The sequence below is a fragment of the Chamaea fasciata genome, unplaced genomic scaffold (genome assembly GCF_029207755.1).
Source record: "Chamaea fasciata isolate MVZ Bird 193981 ecotype frontalis unplaced genomic scaffold, bChaFas1.0.hap1 SCAF_17, whole genome shotgun sequence".
Taxonomy (NCBI): Eukaryota; Metazoa; Chordata; class Aves; order Passeriformes; family Sylviidae; genus Chamaea; species Chamaea fasciata.
Genome location: NW_027094102.1, coordinates 9256518 through 9280512, shown reverse-complemented (window position 1 = coordinate 9280512; position 23995 = coordinate 9256518). Strand labels below are relative to the sequence as shown.

Below are 23995 nucleotides of genomic sequence, written 5' to 3'. Positions count from 1 at the left end.
AAAAGCTTGGAAAATTCTGTGGGTGACATAAGACAGGAAAAAATGTAATTCCTCAACCTCAAGAGGGCAAAGCAGTGTCCCTCAAACCCCACCACTCTGTGCCAGGAGCAGGGGGATCCCGTGAGCACAGGGCTGCTCCATGTGTCCCCTGGTTGTTTTGATGAAAAAGGTAGGTGGAAAAATCTGATTTCAAGGTGGTGCATAAAGATCACAATGCTTTTTATTTGCCTTTTTGCTCTAAATTTCTGGTCAAGACAGGTAAATGCATCTGAAGGTGTGGGAATATTTCTCTTTCTTTGATGCTTTAACTGTTTTTCATTAAAAAAATAGAATTTCTGCTGCACAAAAAAGCCTGGCTCCATGAAACTTATAAATTCCTAAAACACAATAGAAATCAAAACTCTGTGTTTTTATTTCCCCATTGACATACAAATTTTATTCGGTCATCAATGATTCTGAATCATGTTTTTGTTATGTTTCAACATAATGAAAATAACCTTAATATTTTACATGGCAGAACACACAAGAGGAAACACAACAGGCAGATGAATTGTTTTGACACTTCTTCCTCTCAAATTCTCCCTAAAATCAACACCTTCTGTGATAATACTTTGATTTTGGCAAAACTGGCTGTGCTGCTGGAAAGATTGCACCATCTAAGGCCTTTTGGACCAGGTCTAATTAGCAGCGTAGGTAGTGGGGCTACATAGCACTTTGGCAGAATCGCAGCAGTGGTGATTTGACAAGATCTAATTTTTCCTCCGGGAGACTCTTTGGGGAATAAATCTTCTCTTCAGTGACTAATTACCTGTTTGAAGAAGGAGAGCCCCAAGGGTGAGGTGCTGGAGGTGCATTAAACTGCCTTCCTTAGGCCATTGACAACCTGCAAAGGGAGAAACTTTAGGAGGTAAAAAATCAAGGAAAAGTTTCACATGGAAAAAATCATTGGCTTTTCTTTTTTTAGCTTCCATACCGCAGGGGAACAAAGGTCTAAAGCTGTTTCTCTCCCTGTCTCTCTCCTTGGTCCTCCCTTCTCAAAATGCAAACATCCCTCCTCACTCCCCAGGGTGCTTCTGGCCCCCCCTGACACAGGAGCACCCAGCTCTGGGGAAACCCTGCGTCCCCTCCAGCCCCACTGTCTCATCCACAGGTGGAACCCGCTCCTGCTCTGCTGATCATGGTCAACAAGACCTTAAATTACTGGGGTCCTGGTTTTGAGGAGGACGTTATCAACATCAACGTGGGGGGTCTGAGGAGGCGGCTAAGCTCCAGTGCCCTCTCTAAGTTCCCCGACACCCGCCTGGGCCGGCTGCTGTCCTGTGACTCGGAGGAGTCCATCCTGCAGCTCTGCGATGACTACGACGTGAGCGCCAGGGAGTTCTACTTCGACAGGAACCCCGGGTTCTTCCTCTACGTCCTCCACTTCTACCAGACAGGGAAGCTGCACGTCATGGAGGAGCTGTGCGTCTTCTCCTTCTGCCAGGAGATCGAGTACTGGGGCATCAATGAATTCTTCCTGGACTCCTGCTGCAGCTACCGCTACCATGAGCGCAAGCTGGAGAGCCGGCATCACAACTGGGATGAGGAGAGCGAGGTGAGCAGTGTGGACACGTCCCCTGATGAGATCTCTGACATCAACCACGATCTGCTGCGCTACAGCACCCTGCGCTGCGGCAACGTGCGCAAGCGCCTCTGGCTCACCATGGAGAACCCCGGCTACTCCATCCCCAGCAAACTCTTCAGCTTCGTGTCCATCAGCGTGGTGCTGGTGTCCATAGCTACCATGTGCATCCACAGCATGCCCGAGTACCAGGAGGTGGATGAGAACGGCAACGTGCTCGACGAACCCATCCTGCACAAGCTGGAATATTTCTGCATCTCCTGGTTCACCTTCGAAGTGTCCTCCCGCCTCCTGCTCTCACCCAACCCCAGGAAGTTCTTCACGCACCCGCTGAACCTGATTGACATTGTCTCAGTGTTGCCCTTCTACTTCACCCTCCTGGTGGACGTGACCATGGGCAGTGACTCGGAGCTGGGCAACCTGGGCAAGGTCGTGCAGGTGTTTCGGCTCATGAGGATATTCCGGGTGCTGAAGCTGGCTCGGCACTCCACTGGACTGAGGTCACTGGGGGCCACCTTGAAGGTAAACTGTCTCTCTATCTCCTTATCTACTCCTTTCAGGCAAGGAGAAGACCTCTGGAATGGCTGGGGGATGTAGAAGTCCCTATTTGCAGTGAGCTCCCAGCTCTTGGTGGTGCCTGGGGAGCCTGCCTGGGAGCCTGGGGTGGTGGCTTGGGCTGTTGGTTGTCTGCTAAAGCAGACAAGTGTGAGGAGCACTGACTGCACTCATGCACTGTGGTATGAAAGCCTCAATGCACAGCACTGGAATAGACTCAGCCATGCATGTGTGGATGGGCATGTCCCACCAGAAGTGAGTCACTGCCTAGTAGGGCTGAGAGCAAATGCTGAGCAGGTACCAGGCCAGCCAGCAGCCGCTGGGTCTGCCAGCATCAGTGTGTGTGGCTTAGGGCTGCTCCTGTCCCCATCCTGGGAAAAGGGGAACCCTCCTAAGGGCATGCTGCCAGCTGACCAGAGGCCAGTGTCCAACCCCTGGTGTCTGCCCATTTAGGGAAACAGAAACCCTGGCCCTGCTGAGTTAATACTTGAATGCTTCAGTTTACAGTGGGGTCGGGGCTGGCACAAAGCAGCCAGAGAAAAGCAAAGGGTGAGTTGCATGGCCTGGGACAACCAGCCCCAGGCAGGGTCTATGGCCTCAGCAGAGCCTGGGTTGCCAGCAGCTGCCCCTCAGCATGATGGAAAACTTGGCATGCAGGGCTGGAGGAAGCTGGTCCCAGGACCATGCAGTCCTCAGGAGGAAGCTCTGCAGGAGGAAATGCTGACCATGTGGAGGACCAGGGTTCAGATAGGCCTAGAGGTGCATCCCTGCGGGTTTGGTGAGAGGGTTCACATCCCCCAAACCATGCCCCAAGGCTGTGTTTCTCCAGACCCCCACCCACAGTACCCCTGGCCTCTTCAGACAGACCGAAGGCAACTTGAAATCTGTCATGCAATCCTCACTATCCCAGTGCTGCAGACAGACCTGCATCACTGCAGCTCAGTGGTGAAGCAGGACCAGCTTCCACACCCAGTGTGGTCCTGCTCACTCCCACCATCTCTCCTCTCCATCCCCCTTCTGCTGAGATCTTAGTTACTGAATCTGGGGAGAAGGAAACTCACCTCCTGTGCTTACACAGAAAATCCAGCCTGGTGCAGAGGCCAATTAAACTCAGCCTTTAATTGTCCCTGGTTCTTGGTGATTGCAACAATAGGCATCCTAAAGCTGATCCTTGAGCCTGCTAAGACTCAGTGACACATACTCCCAGTGCCCCACCACACATGGGGCTCGTGCTGGGCATGGGGGGATGATCACCAGGGAAAGCGTTGCCCCTTCTCGGGGCAATTGCATAAATATCCCAGTGCTTTCCACCCTTCAAATGACTGGTGTATCACAGCAATGGCCAAGGAAATGAGCCTTGTAACACAGCCTGAAACTCAACCAAAGGGCCACTCTCCTCCCACTCGGTGCCTGGCATGGGAGGGAGCTGCAGCTCCTGCTGCTGCTGCCTCTGAAGCGTCATGACAGGGATGAGTTGCTGGGGACACCCTGTTTTTGCTACTGCAGCAGTGACAGGGTTGGCAGGGGGTGTACTGGCATTGGCCATCTCGGCTGCTGGGGCTGGACCCATTCCTGTGGCTGAGTCATGGAGAAAAGCAAACATTGAGTGTGAATGGGGGTGAGGATGGGCAGCAGAAAAGGTCTTCTGCCAGCTTCTGCTGTGAAACAGGATCAGCCCCACCCAGAACTAATCTTGCAGAGCCCACAGAGCATCAAAATGATGCTCTCAAAACCTGAGAGTCCAGGGTGGGTTGTTTGAAATGAAGATGCCTGAAGTCCTACCTGCATCATACTTATTTCTGAACAGTCACCTTGAAAGAGCACTGACAAGTGACAGACCCAGGTAACACTGCTGGTGAAATTTAAGTAAACTTGCACACGTGGAAAGGGCTCCCTAAGTCCTGCTGGTGCACCATCTGAGCATGAACACCTTTCAGCAGAGCAGGCACTGATGGACTCATGTGTATATTACTAAGGAGCAAAGGAGATCTGGGGAGCGAGAAGCTTCCCAGCTCTGGCTTCTGACGAGCAGCTGATTCACCCAGTGACGTGCTGGAAAGTGCCCCTTCCTGGGGACTCCGTAGCCAGCTCTAAATGGGGATGAGCAAAGACACAGATCTGATGCAGCAGCTTGGCATGGTGATTTAGTGGGCACATAAATTACAACGTCTTGTTAATCATAATTTACTTCCTATTGCGAGAGCAGAAAGCAGGAGCAGAGCAGTGGAGGCTGTTAACAGCCAGGAAGTGGGAGCGATGGCTCTGGCAAGCTGAGTGATTGTTCCCCTGCCATGAAAGTGCTAGCAGAGGGAATTCTGCCATTTGTGCATCATAAACCCTGAACAGTCCTCAGATTGCTCGGGGCCTGATCCACAGCATGTTTAATTTGAGGAGAGGTTTCCTACTTGTCTCTGTTCTTCCTCTCTGCCATGCCCCACATCCATTATTGCTATTGCAGCTCCATGACTGCGGGTTTGGATCCCCTCTCCCACTGGCAGTCCAGAGATGTTGGTCCCTGGGTAATTACAGCACATACAGGGACCTTCAGGAGTTGCGGTCTGTCCCCTCAGGGGCCTAAATATGTAAAGAGGTTGGAACTGCTCATCACATGTCACCCTGCTCTCACTCCCGTGGGCCATCTTTGCTCAGTCTCCACACTGGCATGTCTGGCAAGACTCAAAGTGGGCTCTTCCATTCTGATTGTCTCCTGCTGCACTGGAGGAAAGATACGCATTTGGCTGGAGACACTGCTGTTCAGAGGGCTTTTTGCTGGAGTCTTTTGTTACCTAGCATTGCCTCCCCCAAGGCTGGCTACTTGCTAAGCCTGCAACCCACCCAAACTCTGGTTAAAACTGTATCCCACCCAAACCCTATCCAAGCCTGCATCCCACCCGATCCTTGGCTAAACCTGCATTCCATCTGAACCCTGGCTAAACATGCATTCCATCTGTACCCTGGCTAAGCCTGCATCCCACTCAAACCATGGCTAAAACTGCATCCCAGCCAAACCCCAGCTGCAGCTGCCTTCCCCCTCAATCAATGAGCAAACCAGAAGTTTTGCAGGTAAACGGCTGCAAATAGGTGGCAGTCAGTGCCTGAGGATCAGCTGGGAGATTTCTGGAGCCTTCCCTGTGCTGTAAACCCTGACCCTGCTTGTAAATTGAAGCAGCAGGAGTTATGGAGCTGCCTGACTTCCCCTTTGCCTTCCCCCTCCAACACATCCCAGGGCCAGAACCGATACACTTTTAAAAATGGATGAGGTTATTTGGTGCTGCTGGTCCCCAGCTGGGATGTACAGATCTGCTGTTAACTTCCAGCCAGGAGCAGGTCTTTCTTGGCCAAGTGATACACCCTTGGCTCTGAGCTGTTTGTCCTCCTCGAGGAGCTCCCTTGGCACTGCTATAAGGAATTTGCAGCCACAGGTGAGGGAGGAGGAGGAGGAAGGGGAGGAAGAGGAGATTATTTGGTATTACTGGCATTAGCTGAGCTGTTTTTGCCAGCAGTCTAAGCAGAGTCTCCTCATTCCCTGCCATGAATCCACCTCCTTTAAGTCTCATCCTGACCACAGAAGCCTTTTCCCACATCTGCTGCTGTTTGCTTTGCTCAAATGTTGTTTCCTTTAGCAATTATGTGGTCTCTGATAAAGCATTCTCTGCTTGTTAGGAGACTGGGAAAAAAAAATCCCCACAATCAAAGCATTGCTTTCTTTTCCCTAAAAGATGAAGAGCAAGCTGGCAGGTCAGTGGGCAGAAACATCCAAAAAATTCACTTGTGGCAGTCAAAAAGTGATTGGACAAGCCAAGCCGGGAGGATGGTGGTGGAAGTGTCTCCCCTGGCAGTCCCTTCCTGGCATGACTTGCTGCCTTGTCCTCCAACTACCCATTGCCTTTTCCCCCTGGGCTTCTGGCACAGGTTTATACTTTGTTCAAATATTAGGAATATACAAAGAAAGATGCAGCACAAAAGTTTTAGGTTGAAACCAGAGAAATGATGTCTTTTCAAGGAGCATTGCACACCACTGCCATCAGAGTTGGGTGTCCCACAGCTCTGTTCCCACCAAGGCTCCCAGACCCCTTGGGCGCTATCTCATCAAGCTGGGGCTTTAGCACCCAGTGGGATGGGTGCTAACATCAGCCCATGCTGACACTGGATGGGTCCCTGGAAATCCCAGGGATGTTTGGTTTCGTGTCAGCTCTGATGTGATGTTTCTACATGTGTGTAACAAAGGGTTTCATGAATGCTCAGGCTCAATGGTGTTGGGGTACAGGAGGGACCCTGGGGCTTAGGGGTCCCCAGGGAGCTTGGGCTGAGACCTGGGTAAGAGCCGAGCTGAGCCTGCAGCAGAGACCACGTCCTCCTTGCGAGCGAGCAGTGCCAGCGACTCAGGAAGGTACAAATTGCTTCTTTTAGTGGCTGCCTATTAGGTGGTTTCTGGGGACCTGCCAAGATAAAAGGAAAATGTGCTAAATATTGCTAGCTGAGATCAGGCCAGAGTGAGTGCTGGAGGCAGGGGAGCAGCCTCTGCCGGGGATGCCTGGCAGGGGAGCACAGATCTGTCTTCCCTCCCAGCACTCGCAGGCTGGTGGAGTGCAGAGAGGCAGCTGCGGGTGCCAGGAACGATTCCTGGCTGCACCACTTGCTCCAGGTGTGAATTCCTCCATGCACTCCCACCCCATCCCAGCCCACCCCTGGAGCAGGACATCCCACAGCAGAGGTGGATGGAGGCACTGAGGGGCTTGTGGAGGTGTGCAGGGAGTCTGTGCAGGGCTGTGTTTGCACTGTGGGATCTCCGTGTCCTGGTCAGCGGCCCCCACTGACCGAGGCTCTGCTTTGCCTTCCAGCACAGCTACCGGGAGGTGGGGATCCTGCTGCTCTACCTGGCCGTGGGGGTCTCTGTCTTCTCCGGAGTGGCCTACACTGCTGAGAAGGAGGAGGACGTCGGCTTCGACACCATCCCCGCCTGCTGGTGGTGGGGCACGGTCAGCATGACCACCGTGGGCTACGGCGACGTGGTGCCCGTCACCGTGGCGGGGAAGCTGGCGGCCTCGGGCTGCATCCTGGGGGGCATCCTGGTGGTGGCACTGCCCATCACCATCATCTTCAACAAGTTCTCCCACTTCTACCGCAAGCAGAAGGCGCTGGAGGCGGCCGTGAGGAACAGCGGCAAGAAGGACCCGGAGGAGGGCGGGAGCATCTCCAGCCGCGACCGAGACTCGGAGGCTCTGAGCGAGACCTCCCTGGACAGGGGCAGCCCCGACCGCCGTGGTCTGACCCCCGGCACTGCTGCCCTGGGGCAGGTGGGACCAGCCTGCTCACGGTGAGCACGGCACCGGGACACGGCGGAGGAGCCGCGGCCGGCATCGCCCCTGCCCTGGAAGGACAGCAGGGGCTGGAGGAGATGCCCGGTGGGTGCCGGCTGCTTCCAGACCCTGTGCCTGCCTGGACGTGTCTCAGCCTTCACCTCGCTCACCCGTGGCTGCAAAGGGAGGTTGTGGTGCTGGATATAGCCCTGCAAGAAAGGAAGGCAGAAAATAAGAAATACAAGTGACCCCTGATCAGGCACTGCCCCAGATGTGTGGAGTAGGATTTTTCTCTGCCCTAAGGTTTCGTGTTGTCCAGGGTGAGGTTAAATAGCTCAAGGATGAGGCAGCCCTCAAGCAGGCTGGCAGCCCTTACAGATCTTGAGCCATGTCGACAACTCTGGCCCCAGCCTTGTCCTACCCCCGGCTGGAAACAGCCTCAAAAGGCTCAACTGCCCCCCCATACATAAAGAAAGGGGCCTGGGAATGAGTCTGTGTGGCAGGAGAGGTAGTGTCCAGCTCAGGGTGAGCCCCATGGTCCCCAGCCCCTGCAGTGGGATCGACTGAACCTCACCTTCTTTCCATTGCAGCTAGGATTTATTTGCTCTCCTGCACCACCACTGCCAGGACCCCAGGGATCCGGGGCTGTGCTGGGAGTGTGGCACAGCTGGGAGCACTGCCCACACTTGGGAGAGGGACAGCAGCTGGGGATGACCAGGCAGAAGGAACGCTGTCCTCTGAGACAGCAGCAATCACAGGGGTCAAGCTGGGGGAACTGAGGAGCCAGTCCCAGTGGGGCTGTCCCCCAAGCCCTGGTCTCCCTCACCACAACCCCTAGCCTGGCTTAATCCTGTCTCTTCCCTCCCTGTGTCAGGGCCAGGCAGGGGCAGGAGGGCTGTAAGGAGGGGTCACACTGCCCCGGGTGTCCCCACAGGGAGCTGAGCTCCCCGGGTGTCACTGCACTCACCTTTCCTCTGCAGAGAGAGCTGGGGCAGAGGGGACCTTGCACTGCTTTTGTCACCGCAGCCTCAGCCCCTCACAGCCGGGCAGGGTCAGCACCTCACAGCCTGCAACACCAAACCCCCTTCCTGCCTGGACCCCCAGCCCACCTGAGCACTTTTGGGGCTGCTCCCAGCACAGCATTAATTCCCCACAGAGCTTCTCCTTGCCCTCCCACCCTCCGTTCTCTGTTTGGAAATTGTGCAGCTCTGCTGCACACAGAGGAGTGCACTCAGCAATGCCTGTTTCGAGCAGGAGAAACGTGCATCCCACAATCCCACCTCAAACCCGTGTTGAAGGGTGCAGAATGACCCCAGGTACCTGGATCATGGGTTTGCTGCTGGTTGTCCTGGCTGGGTTTCAGCACGGCTGCAGTTGCCGGTGCTGGCTCTGCCTGTAGCCCTCTGCCTGTTATGGGTAAGGAAAGCCAAACCAACACTGGTGCAGGTCCAGCCTTCCCAAACCCAGTGGAGGGTCCCCAAGGAAGGGTGGTGTGGGATGGGAGGGTGCTCACGCTTCTGGCTTCATCAAGTCTTCCAGTACCAACGGTTCATGGTCTGCTCCGTGCTTATTCCTGCTGGGAGCTGCGACTGGAGAGCAGCATCCTCTGCTCCAACCAGCTCCTGCTGCACTTTTACTTGAATACAGGAAGGAGTTTCCCCTTCTCAACATAAATATTCCAGTAGCAAAATGTATTCAAATGTGAAGAGTAAATTACATCTATTAATCAAGAAGCATTATGCAAATAATTAGGAGCATGTAAATTAATTTTCTATCTATGCATGGGATGCATACTGTATATTTTATTAAAGACCTCTAATGATCTGCTGTGGATGCTGGTTTCTGTTTCATGGCAGCTGGATGTGCTGGGTCAAGGTGAGCACAGTGCTGCAGGTCCCTGCCAGCCAGCTCCAGCCCCACCCTGGAGCACAGCAGAGTTCCCACCTCACCCCTGCTCTGGATGCTGTGCTGAAAGCAACTCCTCGTGCCTGGACCACTGCTGTTATCCTGGCTGGAGCAGTTTGAATAACCCACCTTCCTGAGGCTCAATGAATGAGGCATTCACGGGGTGTGGAGGGAATGGGTTGGAGCTGGTGGGCTCTGGGAAAAGCCACTCAGGGAGTCAAGGAACTCCTCCTGGGAGGGAGGAAATCCTGGTGCTGTGTGTGGCCTCTCTGATGCTCTGGGTATCTCTCGGCTGTTTCTCTGCAGGGGCTGGCTGGGGAGGGCACGACTTAGGGCAGCTCTCCCTGTGTCAGGTGCATTATTCTGCTGGGCGTGATAGGAGTCAGGGGAAAAAGCAGAGTTTAATCTTTATTCCTTGGAGAGCTTTCCCATTTAAAAAAAAATTAAAAATCCACATGCTGCTAATCATTCCAAGGCAAAAGTTCCCCTACTTTGGGGGCTACAAGCAAGGCAGGATGTCCGGTGAGCCCCTCTGCCACACGGCCAAGGCACATCAGAGGGGGCTGGTGCACGAGAGCTCCTAGCTCGGGTTTGGGAAAGCCATGAAAGATGTTTGCTTTTTTTAGCCTCCTGCTCTCTGTGAAGACATTAGGATTTGTATGGCTCTGAGTAACTGCACTAGGAAAATCCTCCCACTGCTGTGCAGGCAGATCTGGCAGAGCTGGAGCTGTGCAGAGCAGGGAAGAGCTGGGTGCAGGAAGGTGCCCAGCAGCAGAGTGGGTGAGCACAGCCCACGCTCCCCAGTGAGACATGGCTGTGCAGCACCGGGCTGCAAGGACGGGCCTCACTTACTATTTCTAAGGCAAGTAGGAAACTCATGTTCTTTTGCTAATCCCTAATCAGTTTTCCTGAGTGGCTGCATTTTCATTTGATACAGTGGGTAAATCAATTACACACTTTATCAGGTTATTCCTACAAAGCTGCTTTCCACATTCACCAAATGATTGACTAACACATGACTCTCTTGCCTCCAGGGAATGGTGATTAAGGAGTGACCTTATTAAGCTATTTAATGCAGCTGAGAATTAGACAACTCTGCTCAAAGAGACAAAGTAAACTTCATTACCTTTGTTTAAAACTTCTTTTCCTTTGCCAACTTTCAGATCCACGACTACCCCAAGCATGGTCTGTGCACTTGGCTGGTAATTAGAAAACTAGATTTTAAAGGGCTTCCTCTGTAGGAAGGAACGACTCCTCACTGGTAGTGTTTCTGGGATCTCTCCTGCTTGCGGATTCCTACAACCCTGCTCACCTCACCAAAAATGAGATCCCATTGCTTGAGCACACAGCTTGACATGTTGAATCAGTGTTACTTCTATTTGCTGAACTATGTAAGGAGATCAGTAAAGACAAACAGTGCAGTAGTTCCATTTTTTTTTTTACAGAATAACGCTAAACCACTTTTGCCTTGTAGTGGGACAGCCCCGAGGTCTGCATATACTTATGGGTTCACTTTAGCCTTTAACTGAACCCAAGCTGCTAACTTAGTTGTAGGAAAAAACACAAAATCAAGACTTGTATTCTAACCATCTGAGAAAGCCAAATGAGTAGCCTGGAAGGCATGGAATTAAATTAACCAAATGTGTCTAGACAGGTCACCCCATTTCAGGGAATAAAAACCACAGGCCAGGCATGCAGGGAGGCACAGCACCAGCAATGCATGTTCACATCCAGACCTTGAGTCTGGTGAGAGCAGCAGAGTAGGAAAAACTGCCCCACATTTCTTTCAAGATCATGCTCTCTGTAGTGAAGGAATGATGCTCCAGAGCCTGTGAGCCCCTTGGGCTGAGGAAAATGCACCCCCCAGCTCAGTTGTCTGCTGACTGTGCATAGACAGGTCTGCAAGAGGCTGCTGTGACCACTCAGGATGGGACTCAGGGACTCTGGGCTCCCTCCACATCCAGCACTGTATTGATTTGGACAGCAACAACCTAGAGGGGAGCAGAACAGTCCTTCGTGGATGGAATTGAATTGTTTCAAAGTTTTTAAACACATTGGCTTTCTTCCTGGGCTCTTAAATTAAAGAGCAATTAACTTTCAGTCTGGAAAGAGCTGATGGGTATTTCCTGGTTTGACTCTTCAAAATTTTGCCAAAATGATTAGTGAAATGAAAAATTGTCAACTCTCGAGGCAGGGCTGTCAGCCAATGCTCAAAGCATTTATCCAAGCTCAGACTCTTGGCCTGTGGACAGCAGGAAATGGTACAAAATGAGGGTGTAGGAAATGAGCAGCTGGGCAAAAAGGACACTGGCCCAGCAGCTCCTGTACCTTAATGCTAATAACTATTAAAAACTGCTGGTGCTATGGGTTTAGTGGAGAGCTGGCTTTTTCCCTTTTGGGAGAGAAACCCAAGGCTCAACATCAGTCCCAGCTTGTGGTGATCTGTTGCTGGGTTTGTCAGTCACATGCAGAGGTTTGTGCAGCAGATGCAGTGCTGCCAGCACGGAGGGAGTGCACACAAACACTGCCCTGCTATGGCTGCACAACCCTCCCTCCCTTTGTTCTGGGGCTCCACAATATCTTGGTAACGTTGCTGAGAATATGTGAGCGCTCCAGGCTTCCCCAGTTACTAGAACAGCCGGCAGCCTCCCTCCCTTTGATTTCCAAGCTCCTTCCTAACATTTAAAAGCTCAGATCTATTTTGTTTCTTCCGGATTTGCTAACCAAAGCTGACTCCTGAATGAATTCTGTCTCTGCTCCAGTTAGTCATCCCTCCAGGACAGATTTAGTAACTGCTCAGGGAAACCACATCGAAGCCAACAGTTCACCATTGGAAGGCAGCACCCACTTACTGTCAGCTTCATCTTTTTCTGAGCTAGAAAGCTCCAAGTGCAGCAAGTGAGCCAGAATTAGGAGTGAGCCTGTAGCCTCACCTGTTGTGTAGGAAGGTGGATAAATTGATATGTACCTAGCCCCAAATCTGCCTGCAGGCTCAGGGAAGCTGCTGCAGAGACAGCAAGGACCTACAGCAGAGCTCAGCATCCCCATCTGCCAAAGCACTCCGTGGGGCAAACATCCCTCCTGCATGACTGGAGCTCCAGGCAGGGCTGCCTGTGCTCCCCCCTGTTGGACCTGCCTGAGCATCACCCCCTGAACCCCCACAAGGCTGCCAGCACATGGAGTTGGCCCTCTGCTTAAGCAATCTCACCCCCAGCTGCAGAATTAGTAACGTTTTAAAATGTGTGTCTGACATGTTCACTGCCTGTGTTCCTGAAAGCTTGTACTCTCCCCCAGAACATTGCATAACGTTGGCTGACTCGAGGTGCATCATGTTAAAATTTGTCCTGGTAAACAATAACACCCCAAAGTATTGTAATGCATAAATATGAGTCATGACACTGATGTTTTCAGGGAGGGACATTTTATTTGCCCCTTTGAACAAATAAGGCAAGATATCTGAGAAAGATCAAACAAAATCTCCTGTATCAAACTGAGAGGAATGCAATAAAAGTTACTGTTTCATACATATACAAACTAAAGACCCAACACTATTATATACAAACAGCCAGATCTTACAAAACAGCATTTCAAGTCAGCAGTTTATGCCAGTGTTGCTAATTTCTTTGTTACAAAAAAAGTTAAAGCTACAAACTTCACATTTTTAAGTCTCACATGACCGACACCATCAGTATCTCTGGGTTTTAGAAGCAAAGAGAATAGTTTGTCCAGAACCCTTTCCACAATGCAGATGGACTCAAGGAGCACATGAATGCAGCTTCACAATTAAGCAAGTTTTTTGCTTAGAACTTTGTCAAAACATCCTTCCCTTATGGTACCAGCCTTGGTCATAGCTTGGAGGACTTTGAGAAATGAACAGGTACTGTGCTCCCAGACATTCTACAGAGGGGCCAAAAAGGGAAATATTTTCTCCAACAAACTGAAAACCTGTGAAGGAGAAAATAATTCCTCTGCACTACAGCTCCAAGTGCAAGAAACATCATTAAGTCTCACCCACTGCAAGCATTTAAGAAAGGTTCAAAGACAGCTAAGCCATTGGACCAGTTTTAGTTATTTTGGTTCGTTTGCTACATTTTAAGACAATCACGTCAGCAAAGCAGAGTATTTCAAGAGCGCTTACATTCAGTTACAGCAGTCACAGGTTGCATATTCTGTAAATAGACACCACCCCGTGGTGCTTCACCTAAAAGCTGGGGTTTCTAATGCCCACTGATCTCTACAGAGTTATCTATACAGTGCAGAAGAAAAAATCCTTTCAGCAGAACAGGCTTGACCCACGCCACACAGGCAGTGCACAACTTACCATGTCACAGATCTCTGTGTCTGTCATGCCAGAGGTGCTGGGCCACATCCATCCAAATGATTTATACAAGATCCAACAGCAACCAGAGAACTCCCTGCTAAGTTGAAGGAGTTTCTCTGACGCAAAGGATGCTCATGAAAATTGCTCATCATAAAGACACGGCTAGGGCAAAGCCTATTGCACAGATTCCAGATGAGCACGGGATGAGCCCTGATGTTCCCCAGCACCTGAGGCTGTCAGACTGCTGGCTATCCCAGGATGTACTCCTCCTGCAGCACCCTACATACACTGCTTACTGCCTCCCTTTTCCTTAGGGACAGCTGTGATCCCACTGCATCACCAAACTGAGACAAACCGATGCAACGAGCCCTGCAGAGGGTAAGAATGGCTTGGTTCCTTTCACAGCTGTGGAGCAGAACTGTGAGCAGCGGCCAAGAGCCTGCTCCAGGGGGGAAACAAGACTCTACAGAAACATGAAACAAACACATCACCTCTGTAGCAGCATTTGACCCAGGAGACACTGCTGTTTAATCATCTAGGTGATGTACCAAGGCCTAGTTCAGAAGCACGACGTGGAAACCGTTCCCTCTATCAGAGCAAAATAAAAGAACATTGGTAAAAACACTCGCTCTGCCCAAAACATTCCATCATATGCTAGGAACACCTAAAACTACACAGCTGTGCTGTTAGAGCCCGTGGGGCAGAGGCGTTGCTCAGTCTCTGCCCTGCGAACAGGCTTTGTTTTACTCTGCACTCTGATGTGAGCTGATTGCACCGTCCTCACAGCGATTGTACATGCTTGGGGCATTGTGGTTGATTGAGCTATGCTGGGCAGGGATAGCAGGGAAATAAAAAAAAAAAACAAAAACCCAGCACAAGAGCATCCAGAGGAACTGGAAGAGACTGAACCTCTTCCAGCAGGACATTGGGAATTGTCTTCTCATCCAAATAAACTCTGCCTCTGCTCCACCACCATAAATGCACATCTTTGCTAATTCAACAGTCTTTACTTTCAGTTTGACTCTCCTGATGTGCTAAACCTTGCAGAAATGTGAAGGATTGCAAAATCAAGTTTTTATTCAAGCATCCAAAGATGTAAATTTGAAATGAAGCCTATAAAATATTTCACAAGCTGTGGAGATTTGTAAGTCCTCTTAGACACAGCTCAAGTACCTAATTCCTGAGAGAGGTTTACACAACTTCCACCCATTCAAATACTGTTTCCTTTTCCCAGCACTCCATTCTCAGCAGGGTCTCCCTGAAGGACATTTCCAAACAGACAGACAAAGGGGCATGAGATCATTGACTGGCTTTTGGTTTTAAGTGGGTGTGGATTTTAAATTACAGAATGTAATTTCTTATGGAGGCACAACATGCTTTATCTACACGTATAAATTCATGAAGTAACACAAAACGAGGACAAAATTGAGGTCTTGAAGAAATCACACTTGCTTAAAGCACACAGTGTAAGGCATGGGGCTTATTACAGGCTTTTTAAAAACTGAGATTTAAGTTTCTTTCAAAAGGTTGGAACAGTTTGTAAATGTTCTCACCTGCTCTCTTCAGTGACCTAAAACTTATCAGTACCTTAACAGTAGAAACAGTTAACAGCTGGAAACTGAGTCTGTGCATTCACAAAGGAAAACAAAAACAAAAAGAATCAGCTGTTACAGACAACAATCCGTATTAACTTAAATCCAAACGGACTCCTGAAAGTTCAATTGAAAAGAGAGTCAGCCAACTTTCATTAGCCTATTTCTATCTGGTTCCTCTGGTTTAAAAACAATCCTCCTAAAATCAGTAACAGAACTCTTTTGGAATAATGTTTTAAATATATGTCTAACATTAAAACATACAATCAGGATTTTCCACGTAATGGCATTCCTGAGTTCACAAAGGTGCTATGGAAAAAATAAACGAGCAGAAGTATTGCCCTCTATTTTGCTAGCATATTTCAATAGAAATCAATCTGTTCAGTAGTCATAAAAGCAAGGGGCTGATTGTTTGAGGATGGAAGAACGTTCTACCCATGGCTCAGAAGTTCTGCTGCCGCCGTTTCTTGGCTTCGATGGCATCGAGGATGGGCTGCCGCTTGGACTGGTACTTCTGGCGGATCTCCTCGATCTCCTGCTCCATCATGGGGTCCAGGGCAGAGAGCCTCTTCTGAAGCTCATCCACGCTCCAAGTCTTCAGCTGGCAGGGAGACAAAAGAGGAACAGACACTGGCATCAGTGCAGCCACCACCCACACACCTGCAGGGATGCTGCTGCTCCTCTGACGGCCACAGCGCATCTTCCGGCAGAGAAAGACACTGAGAGCTCTGCTCCAGGCTGCTGCTCTCGGGGAGAGTGGTGTGAGCCTCAGGACACGCTTCTGCTCATTTCACAGGTATATTACACGCTCTGGTTACTGGCAGTGTGAGCATACAACCAACCAGTGAAATGCTTCCCCATGGAGTTGCTTTTCTAATGCTTCGTTTTGCAGGTTTAGGACAGAAATGCTGCACTGAGAGGGAAGGAAAGGAAAGTTCTCCTCCCCTTTCCTTGCAACTAAACCTCCTCATGCTAAATGACAAAGGGGGACACAGGGAACAGGAAGAGAATCATATCACTAACAAAAGCCGCATGCGAAGAAAAAAAGACAATTATGTACAGTCAGGCTGAATCTCAGTCATGGTGAGGAATTCAGACTCTGCTACACCAGAAATCTCAGAGCACAAACACACCCCAGGTCACTTTGGGTCAGCTTTGTACTGATAAAATATGCAAGTACAATTTGTATTTTCCTGTACACATGAAGATGTCAGGCTCATCTGGACAAGCTCCCTCCCCCTGAATTCTTCTCTCTCCGCCTGACCTTTGTTTAACTGGCTGTCTTGTCCATGCCAATTTGCTGAGAACTGGCACAGGAAAGTTTTGCTCTGTGATTACAGATGCCAAGTGTGGCCTGAGACAGTCTAGACTGTCCACAGCTACAGCCTTTATGTAATGCTGTAATATTGTAACTGGTGGGACAGACAGGATTTTAGTATAATGTTAAAAATATGGACACTGGGAATGCTTCAGGTGTTTACTTAAGCACCAGTCCTTTCCCCACCCAAGACCAAGTGACCACAGGAGAGACTGTTCTACAGGCACTCCAGCAGGACAGAAATGACTGTGCAGCACCTGCCATCAGTAAGCACCTGCTGTGGATGCTAAGAATATGCAAAATTATTTGTGATTTTTCTTGTGCACAAAGAACTGTCAGGTTTTTTTTTTCTTTCAACAAATGTCATAATTAAGTGACTTATCTTTATTTTCATGCAAGTGGGGCTGTCCTAGTTTAGCTGCTAATTAGTCAGCTGTCATGGTTATTCTTCAAGCCATTTCTGAACCGAAACACTGAGTGAAATGTTTGCTGCCTACTATAAGGCAACAAATGAATGTTTAATGGCAGTTTACATCACTCCTTAAAACTAAGATTTGGAACTCCTGATGCCTTTTCTTGAGGTGGAAGAGATACCAGTCCCTAAATCACAAAGTCACCTGCTACCAAATTTCTCACAATGTCTTTTGAAGTTCTTTAGCATATTCTGCTAACCAAGATCTTTCCTAGTTGCTGTTTCAAGATCACAAATCCATTTTAATAATCCAGGCACATATAAAACAACCTTTCTGCCCAGGATATACAGTCTTCCAGCCTTTCCAATCAGGCAACTGTTCATTAGAAAGACAAAGCACTTCCTCCACAAAGATATGTATTATTTATACACATTAATGCAACTTTAACAGGCAGCAGTTTAAGTTGATGCATGGCACCGGTTGCCTTTTCACACTAATTTATTAAGGAGCAGGTAATTATTCAACATTCCACTTCCTCACAGTCTAGGGAATTGAAAAGTCAAATAAAAATGCAAACCAGAAGAAAATATTAATACAAGTACTGAATACATACACTAAGCAGCTACAGCTCTCCCAGTGCTGGACTCCTTACAGAGAGTACTGGAACAAATCTAAAACTCCTTGCTCAAGGTTTAAACCAACTATTAGATGTGAGAAATTGCCCTGGGGCTGCAATCTTCCAGGGATGCCCTTTGAGCCTTCCCTGCCATCCTCCTCAAGTGCTTGGGTGCTGCTTAGAGCCAGGAACAAAGTGCCTGAGCTGGCAGAGCAGATGTACAGGGATGGGCTTCCCAGAGCACGTGGCAAAAAGAAAACACTGCCCTACTGCTGTCCTTGAACAGGATGGAGCATCAGGGGACATCCTTCATGGACACAGACACACAGAACCTTCCTGCAAAGTGTAAGAGCTGCTTGCCAAGGGACACAACAGCTTTGACAACTCCTGGGACTGTGTTTGTCAGGACAGATGGCTGAACAGTGTGGAAGATGCTGGAGCTAAGTCTGGAGTGGGCAAAGCCCACAGATTTATATTAATATGAACCAACTGGGAAGTGGGTTACCTGCATGACGCAGAGTGGCTGCTTACGGAGCCTGATCACGGGTTAAACACAACGGGGATGGATGGTGGGAGAAGGAAGGGAGGCAAGTCCACGTGGCCCAGGATTCTGGGAGCACAGGAACATCCTGTGTGCAGTGCTGTGTCAGTGAGGGTGAAGCACGGGCAGAGTTTTCATCTGGAATCATGGCACACTGTCTGTGAACGCCACACTGCTCCTGGAGGAGGCGGAGAAGCCAAAGGGCAACACTGCTGGAAGGCTCAGGAGGTGAAGGCTCAGCCCAGACTGGGAGACTGACAGGTCCCCAGTGGGAAAGAGAGCCACACAGAGCAGGGGACACCCAGCCCTCTGCTCCCATTGTGCCTCAGGCTGCGATAGCACCTGGCCTGGGCAACCACTCAGCCTGTCCTTCCGCTCACACACACATCTTTAGAAGGAAAAAAAAACCCAACAAAACTGTTCAAAATGTGACGGCCTCCATTTCACTTTGCTGCCTGGCATTTCAGTGGAAGGCAATGCCACAGACAGGCTTTCTCCCAGAAATGAAGTTTTAGACTCCAGTATATCTGTTTCTGCACTCCTGGGACACTGACATTATTCTCTCAGAGAAACGCCGGGAGCAAAATAAGACAAGAAGGACAAGGACAGCATCTCATGACAGACGGTGGCTCGGGGTAAAGTCTCAGCGCTGAGCAGCTGCAATTAGAGCTGGTTTTAGCCACGGGCTCAGTCCCATTCCTGTCCTCACTCCTCAGCAATTCCTCTGCTCTAAGAAGTCTAACTGTCTCTGTAAAAGCTATCTATTTTTGTCCACGCGGATCAAATACCTAAGACAAACGTTTAAAGGAAGGAATCTCATTTCAAATGTAAAGCTGGATAAAAAATACTTGTTCTAAGGTTGGCCAAACAAATCTATCAAAATGGTGAGGAGGCAGCACAGTGAAACTCTTCCAGCAAGCTTCTATGTTGAGAAAGCTAATTTTTAACCATTTGATAAACAGTTGCATTTTCACTTGAGGTTTTGAGAACGATCTTAACTCTGTAAAAATCCCCAACTGAAGACAAAGGTCAGAGGTGGAAGTGTTCATCTGAAAGCCTCACACCCACAGCTGTTGGATGCTGTTTGTTTTCTTTAAACACCACTGACAGCAACATCTTGTTTCAATATGCTGATGATTTCTACTGTATAATTCAGAAGGATATACATAATTATATCCTTTGGAAGGACATAACCTACAGCCTTTCCATGCCTACACAGTAGTGATGGACAAACCAGGAACAGATCATTTGAAAAACAATTTTATCCTCAAGGAGATTTGTAAGCTATTCATGACATTCCTTTGTCAGCATTTCTGACAGATCTGCAGACAACTACCCCACTGAATAATGTTCAACTCTGCAAACTGCTTCTGAGTTGCAGTTCTTTCAAATCAGCATTTTAAAAACAGGGGAAAAAACCACCCCACTTGCATTTCTTATAGTCAGGTAGAGTGTCACAGCAACATGATATTCCACTGAATGTAAATGAACCTAAGCAGCAAAAGGAGAATAAATATAAATTCCCTGCAGACACAGGTTTGGTATTCAAGGGCACCCTGGTCTGAACTTTATACCTCTGCTGTTCTGTCCTAAGCAGGACACAGCCCAAAACCCTGCCACGATATTTTTAAACAGCCCATGCCAGATTTCTGTTTCACGTAAAACAAAAAATCTGTTGTAAAACACAAAGCCTAGGGAATTAACTCAGCCTCTGCCCCGTCCCCAGGAAAACCAAACAAAAACCCCAAATGGTAAAAACTTTTTGAAGCAGAAGCTAATGCAAATAATTTACCACAGTCCTCTTAGTACCCCCAGCCCTCACAGTGAGGAGCACACACGCTGCTTTGCCTACAGCAAAGTCTGCAGCCTGACCAGTTTGGGACTTGCACACTCTCTGGTGCCTCAGCAGCAGCACAAGGTCACCACTGCCCGGACCAGCCTGCACTACTGACATAAATATGGTCACCCAGTAACCCTGAGTCACTTCAGCCATCATTCTTATTTGCTCCTCTAGCAAAACCACTGCCAGCCAAATCTCCTTGCTGCATGAATTATGAGCATCAAACAGAAACAAGCTGTTTCCCAGCAGCTTTCACACACTTCTCCCCCAACAAAGAGTTTTGGCCAAGCTCTAGCTCACTGACTGCACAGGAATCAAGAAATATTATCTTGGGGCAAGTGTTCCTTGTTCCTCCTGAAGCTTTCTTTTTACTCACTGACACACCGACACTCAATTTGATCCCTGCATTTAGCACAAAGCCTCTTCTTTGCATGCCTGCAAAGTTTCAAGCTATCTGGGCTTTGCTTTTAAATACTGTCTTTGAATTCCTGAGGCTTGTGCCAAACAGGAACCCTCCATCCCTGGGGTGAGGATGCAGTTTTTCTGCCATCACTTTTCAAATGTGCAGATGGACCCTGACTTCTGGAACAAAACTGGAATATGTGTGACACTGGTGAGATGAAGATACTTTCCTCCTGGTGAAAGCATTTGTAGAGTTTTTCAGAAGGAGAGTATTTTCATGTCTTGGTACTACAACTAATCCTACAAATAAAATTAGGAAGTTGTTCTCTTCTTCCTTAGCCCTCTAGACACATCTCTCTACCATCGTTCTTGTGAGTTTGAACACTTGTCTTCCACATGCTCAGGGTATTTTCTGAATATCCTCCCACTGTTACCAAGAGCCTGTGGCTTTTCAGAAAGAAAACACCCAGCTGCAGCCATCGCTCTGCCTGCCTTTCACCCAGATATTCCAGGTGGCATTTACTACTCAACATAACTCGATGTCAAACTTTAAAGTTTTATATAGCCTTTAGAAAAAAACTGGCTTTGGCAATTATCACTTCATAAGGGGCAGTGGGAGTTTGAAGACTAAAATACAGAAGTAATAAAATTGCAGCTTCCCACGCTACACAGGGAAATAAATTCTTAGTAGAAAAGATACGAGCTAGATGAGAGCTAAGGAAAAACAAATTAATTGTCTATTTAGCACAGCTTTTATTGTTATAGCTTCCTTTTAAGCCTAGTTTTATGCTGCAATCTAACAGTTCTTGACTGCATACCCAGTGATCAAAGCCCCCCATGGAACTCATCAATCCCACCAGCAGGGAGCACAGGCCCATCATTTTTTGTGTGTGTATTTAGACAGGCAAACTCTAAACGTGGCTTGAGAAGGGGTTTTACCCAAGCCAAGTTACCCAAGCTGTGCTAAACATTAAATGCCAAATAGGAATTTGCTGTTAGAGATAATGAAAAGTATCACCACAGTAATACAGTAGCAACAGTCAACTTTGGAAAAACAAAACCAGAACGATCAACTGGGACTACAGTTGTGTGGAAGCCCCTCAGGGGAGGTTGTTGATTATCACACTCGACAGCAGAAGTGGCTACACATCAGAGATGAGTATAAAACAATTCCTACAAGTTCAATTAAATGCTCAGGTGTCCTTTAGGAAGGGAGGCTCTTCACAGAAGAGTATAATTAAACTCCTGCTTCACTTGACCTTGGCTATCACCAAGGCTATCAAGATGCCTCCCTGCTGATAACACCAAGGGCACACTCACAACTTCCTTCTCCAGAACCCCGCAGATCAGTTTGATGTGTATCCACCTCAACTCCTCAACTTTTCCTCAATCACCTCCTCAAACAGAGTTTTATTTTTGGGAGGAGCTCTCCCATCAAATGCCCCTTGCAGTGGCCGTTTGTAGCAGCCACCCTGGGGCAGAGCTCAGCCTGCAGCACCCAGGGGTGCAGTGGGGCTACAGAGACCAGGGAGGGGTGTCACAACTCAGGGATTCATGAATGTGATCTCTGACGAGAGTAAGAGCTGAGATTATCCTGCAATTAGCTTTCTGTAACTTGAAAGACTGGTTAAACAAGGTATCCATTAAATGCTCATATCAAATATACTCTGAGGACACAGATTACTCAAAAGTACTACGCACTTTTTTTTTTTTTTTTTTAAAAACAGAAAAAAAAAAGACCTCAATTTCTCTGGCCAAAATTAAATGCAGAAGGTAATTTCTCACACTAAGCAGTGCCCCAGACTTTAGATCTTGAAGAGGGTGATATAAATTAGTGCTGGAATAGCATGCCATTCTTTTCTCATAGCATTTTTCCTGAAATGCTGCCTCAATAGCACTTGGCATACTTTCAACCACTGCTCTAAAAATTAAGTGCCTTGTTCTCGTTTACGTTTCCAGCACAAGGAAGCCCTGATGTAATGTATGAGCAGGCATTAACTATTTATTCACTTTAAATGCAAAGGACACAAGGACCTACTGGCCCTTTCTGACCATTTTTCCTCATCCATCAGGTCCCTGCAACTTCACAGGTCTGTCAAGTAGCCATGCTACAGAGGGGCTGCAGTAAATCAAAACAAGCCCTTGTGCCTACACAACCACTAATTATCTTGATTTTCCTCCCTCTTAGCATCAGCATGTCAGTGAAGTTTCTCACTGTTATGAAAGCAGCGGCTGAAATGCACTCATCGCGGGATTTCATGCAAGATTAAAAATACAGATATTAATCTTTCAAAAGATTTGAAAAATAAGTCTCAGCAGCACAAGCCTCTGCTTTTAACGCACCTTAATTATTTAGGCAATGTACTGGCAGAACATATCACGGGCTGCAGCATCCAGCACCAGCCAAAACAGCACTGCAGCTACAACTGCCCAAAGAAAGAGACCAGGAGCTGTGATCAGTGCACACCTGGAGACTGTTCTCAGGCCACCTCACCTGAATAGCAGATGGTTTTCCACAAAGAAACAACACTTTCAATGAGATCACTGGATGGCCTGGAGGTCAAGTCAGTTTAAGCCAGTTAAATATTTAAGTGCAATCACAGCATCACTTTTGTGAAAGAAAAGATGGACACTGCCACACACTCAGCTTTTGATCCCCAGCCGAACTGGAAAAGTGCATCTTAACAGAGAATTCAGAGAGAGGAGACCCAGGGCCTCTCCAGTGAAGTGTTTGGGATGGCTCTACCTCACTTGCACAGATGAAAAGCAAAGCACCACATTGTTATGATGCCAGTAAGGATTCCAGTTAATTTTCCATGTAGCTCTGCTTGCTTGATTAAAATAAAGGTTCAAGACACCAAACCATGGTATCTGTACTGTCCTTCCATGTGTGCCATCCTTCTCCCTGCCAGACACACTGGGAAGACCCTGTCTAAACTGGAAACTGCCTCTGCAGGAACGACAACTGCCAGGACCTCTCTCTCTCCCCAGCCTGGTCCCCTGCTCCCTCAGCAAGGCTTGTCCCAAGCAGGCACAGGATCAGCTCCTCACTTCACTGCTGGAGCCTCACCAGTGGCTGCTGAGGCCACTGCTCTTCTCCAGCAAGAACTGCCCCAGCTTTGCTGCTCCTCTGCATCTTATTTCAGGCTACACTTGCACCCACAATGTTTGATCCTGCTGGTTCAGCAAGGACCTTTCTCAATCCCACCCATTCCTGTGGCCGCTCTGGAAGAGACACAAAACTGCTCCTCACCAGCTCAGAGGCACCTCTGCCTTCCCCCCCTCCCCACAGTTTGGAAGTTTTCCCCTGCTCCTCGAAAGCCTTTAAGCACCAGAGAGCAGCTTTGCTCTTGGCAAGGTATCAGGAAATTCCCAGTTTCAGAGGATTACAGCAAACATCCCATTCCCCTTTGTACCCAGACAGAACTGTGGGGACACCACAGCCTGCATCAACAGCACTGGCATCCCTGGGCTGCTCTTAGCCAAAACTGCACTTCACTAATCCCTGCTCTAATCCTTCCCAGGCTCAGGGAAGTTCTGGTGTCATAGCCAGCACAACCATAGAACCTCT

General features: G+C 48.7%; 2 protein-coding genes across 3 annotated transcripts in view; one reads left to right on the top strand and one right to left on the bottom strand.

Annotated features, from left to right (window-relative positions):
* Positions 1 to 805: 805 nt before the first annotated feature.
* On the top strand, positions 806 to 9300 carry KCNS1 (potassium voltage-gated channel modifier subfamily S member 1). Its single transcript, XM_066199143.1, has 2 exons — positions 806 to 2143; positions 7018 to 9300. The coding sequence occupies exons 1-2, from the start codon at positions 1178 to 1180 to the stop codon at positions 7495 to 7497; spliced, it is 1446 nt and encodes a 481-aa protein (XP_066055240.1). The 5' UTR covers positions 806 to 1177; the 3' UTR covers positions 7498 to 9300.
* Positions 9301 to 12785: 3485 nt separating this feature from the next.
* The window catches only part of STK4 (serine/threonine kinase 4), a 45946-nt gene continuing 34736 nt past the window's right edge, over positions 12786 to 23995 (bottom strand). For both annotated transcript variants that reach the window (XM_066198702.1, XM_066198703.1), the window contains one exon: positions 12786 to 15895. In XM_066198702.1, the coding sequence (XP_066054799.1) occupies positions 15737 to 15895 (159 nt within the window). In that variant the 3' untranslated portion in view covers positions 12786 to 15736. The remainder of the gene's footprint in view (positions 15896 to 23995) is intronic.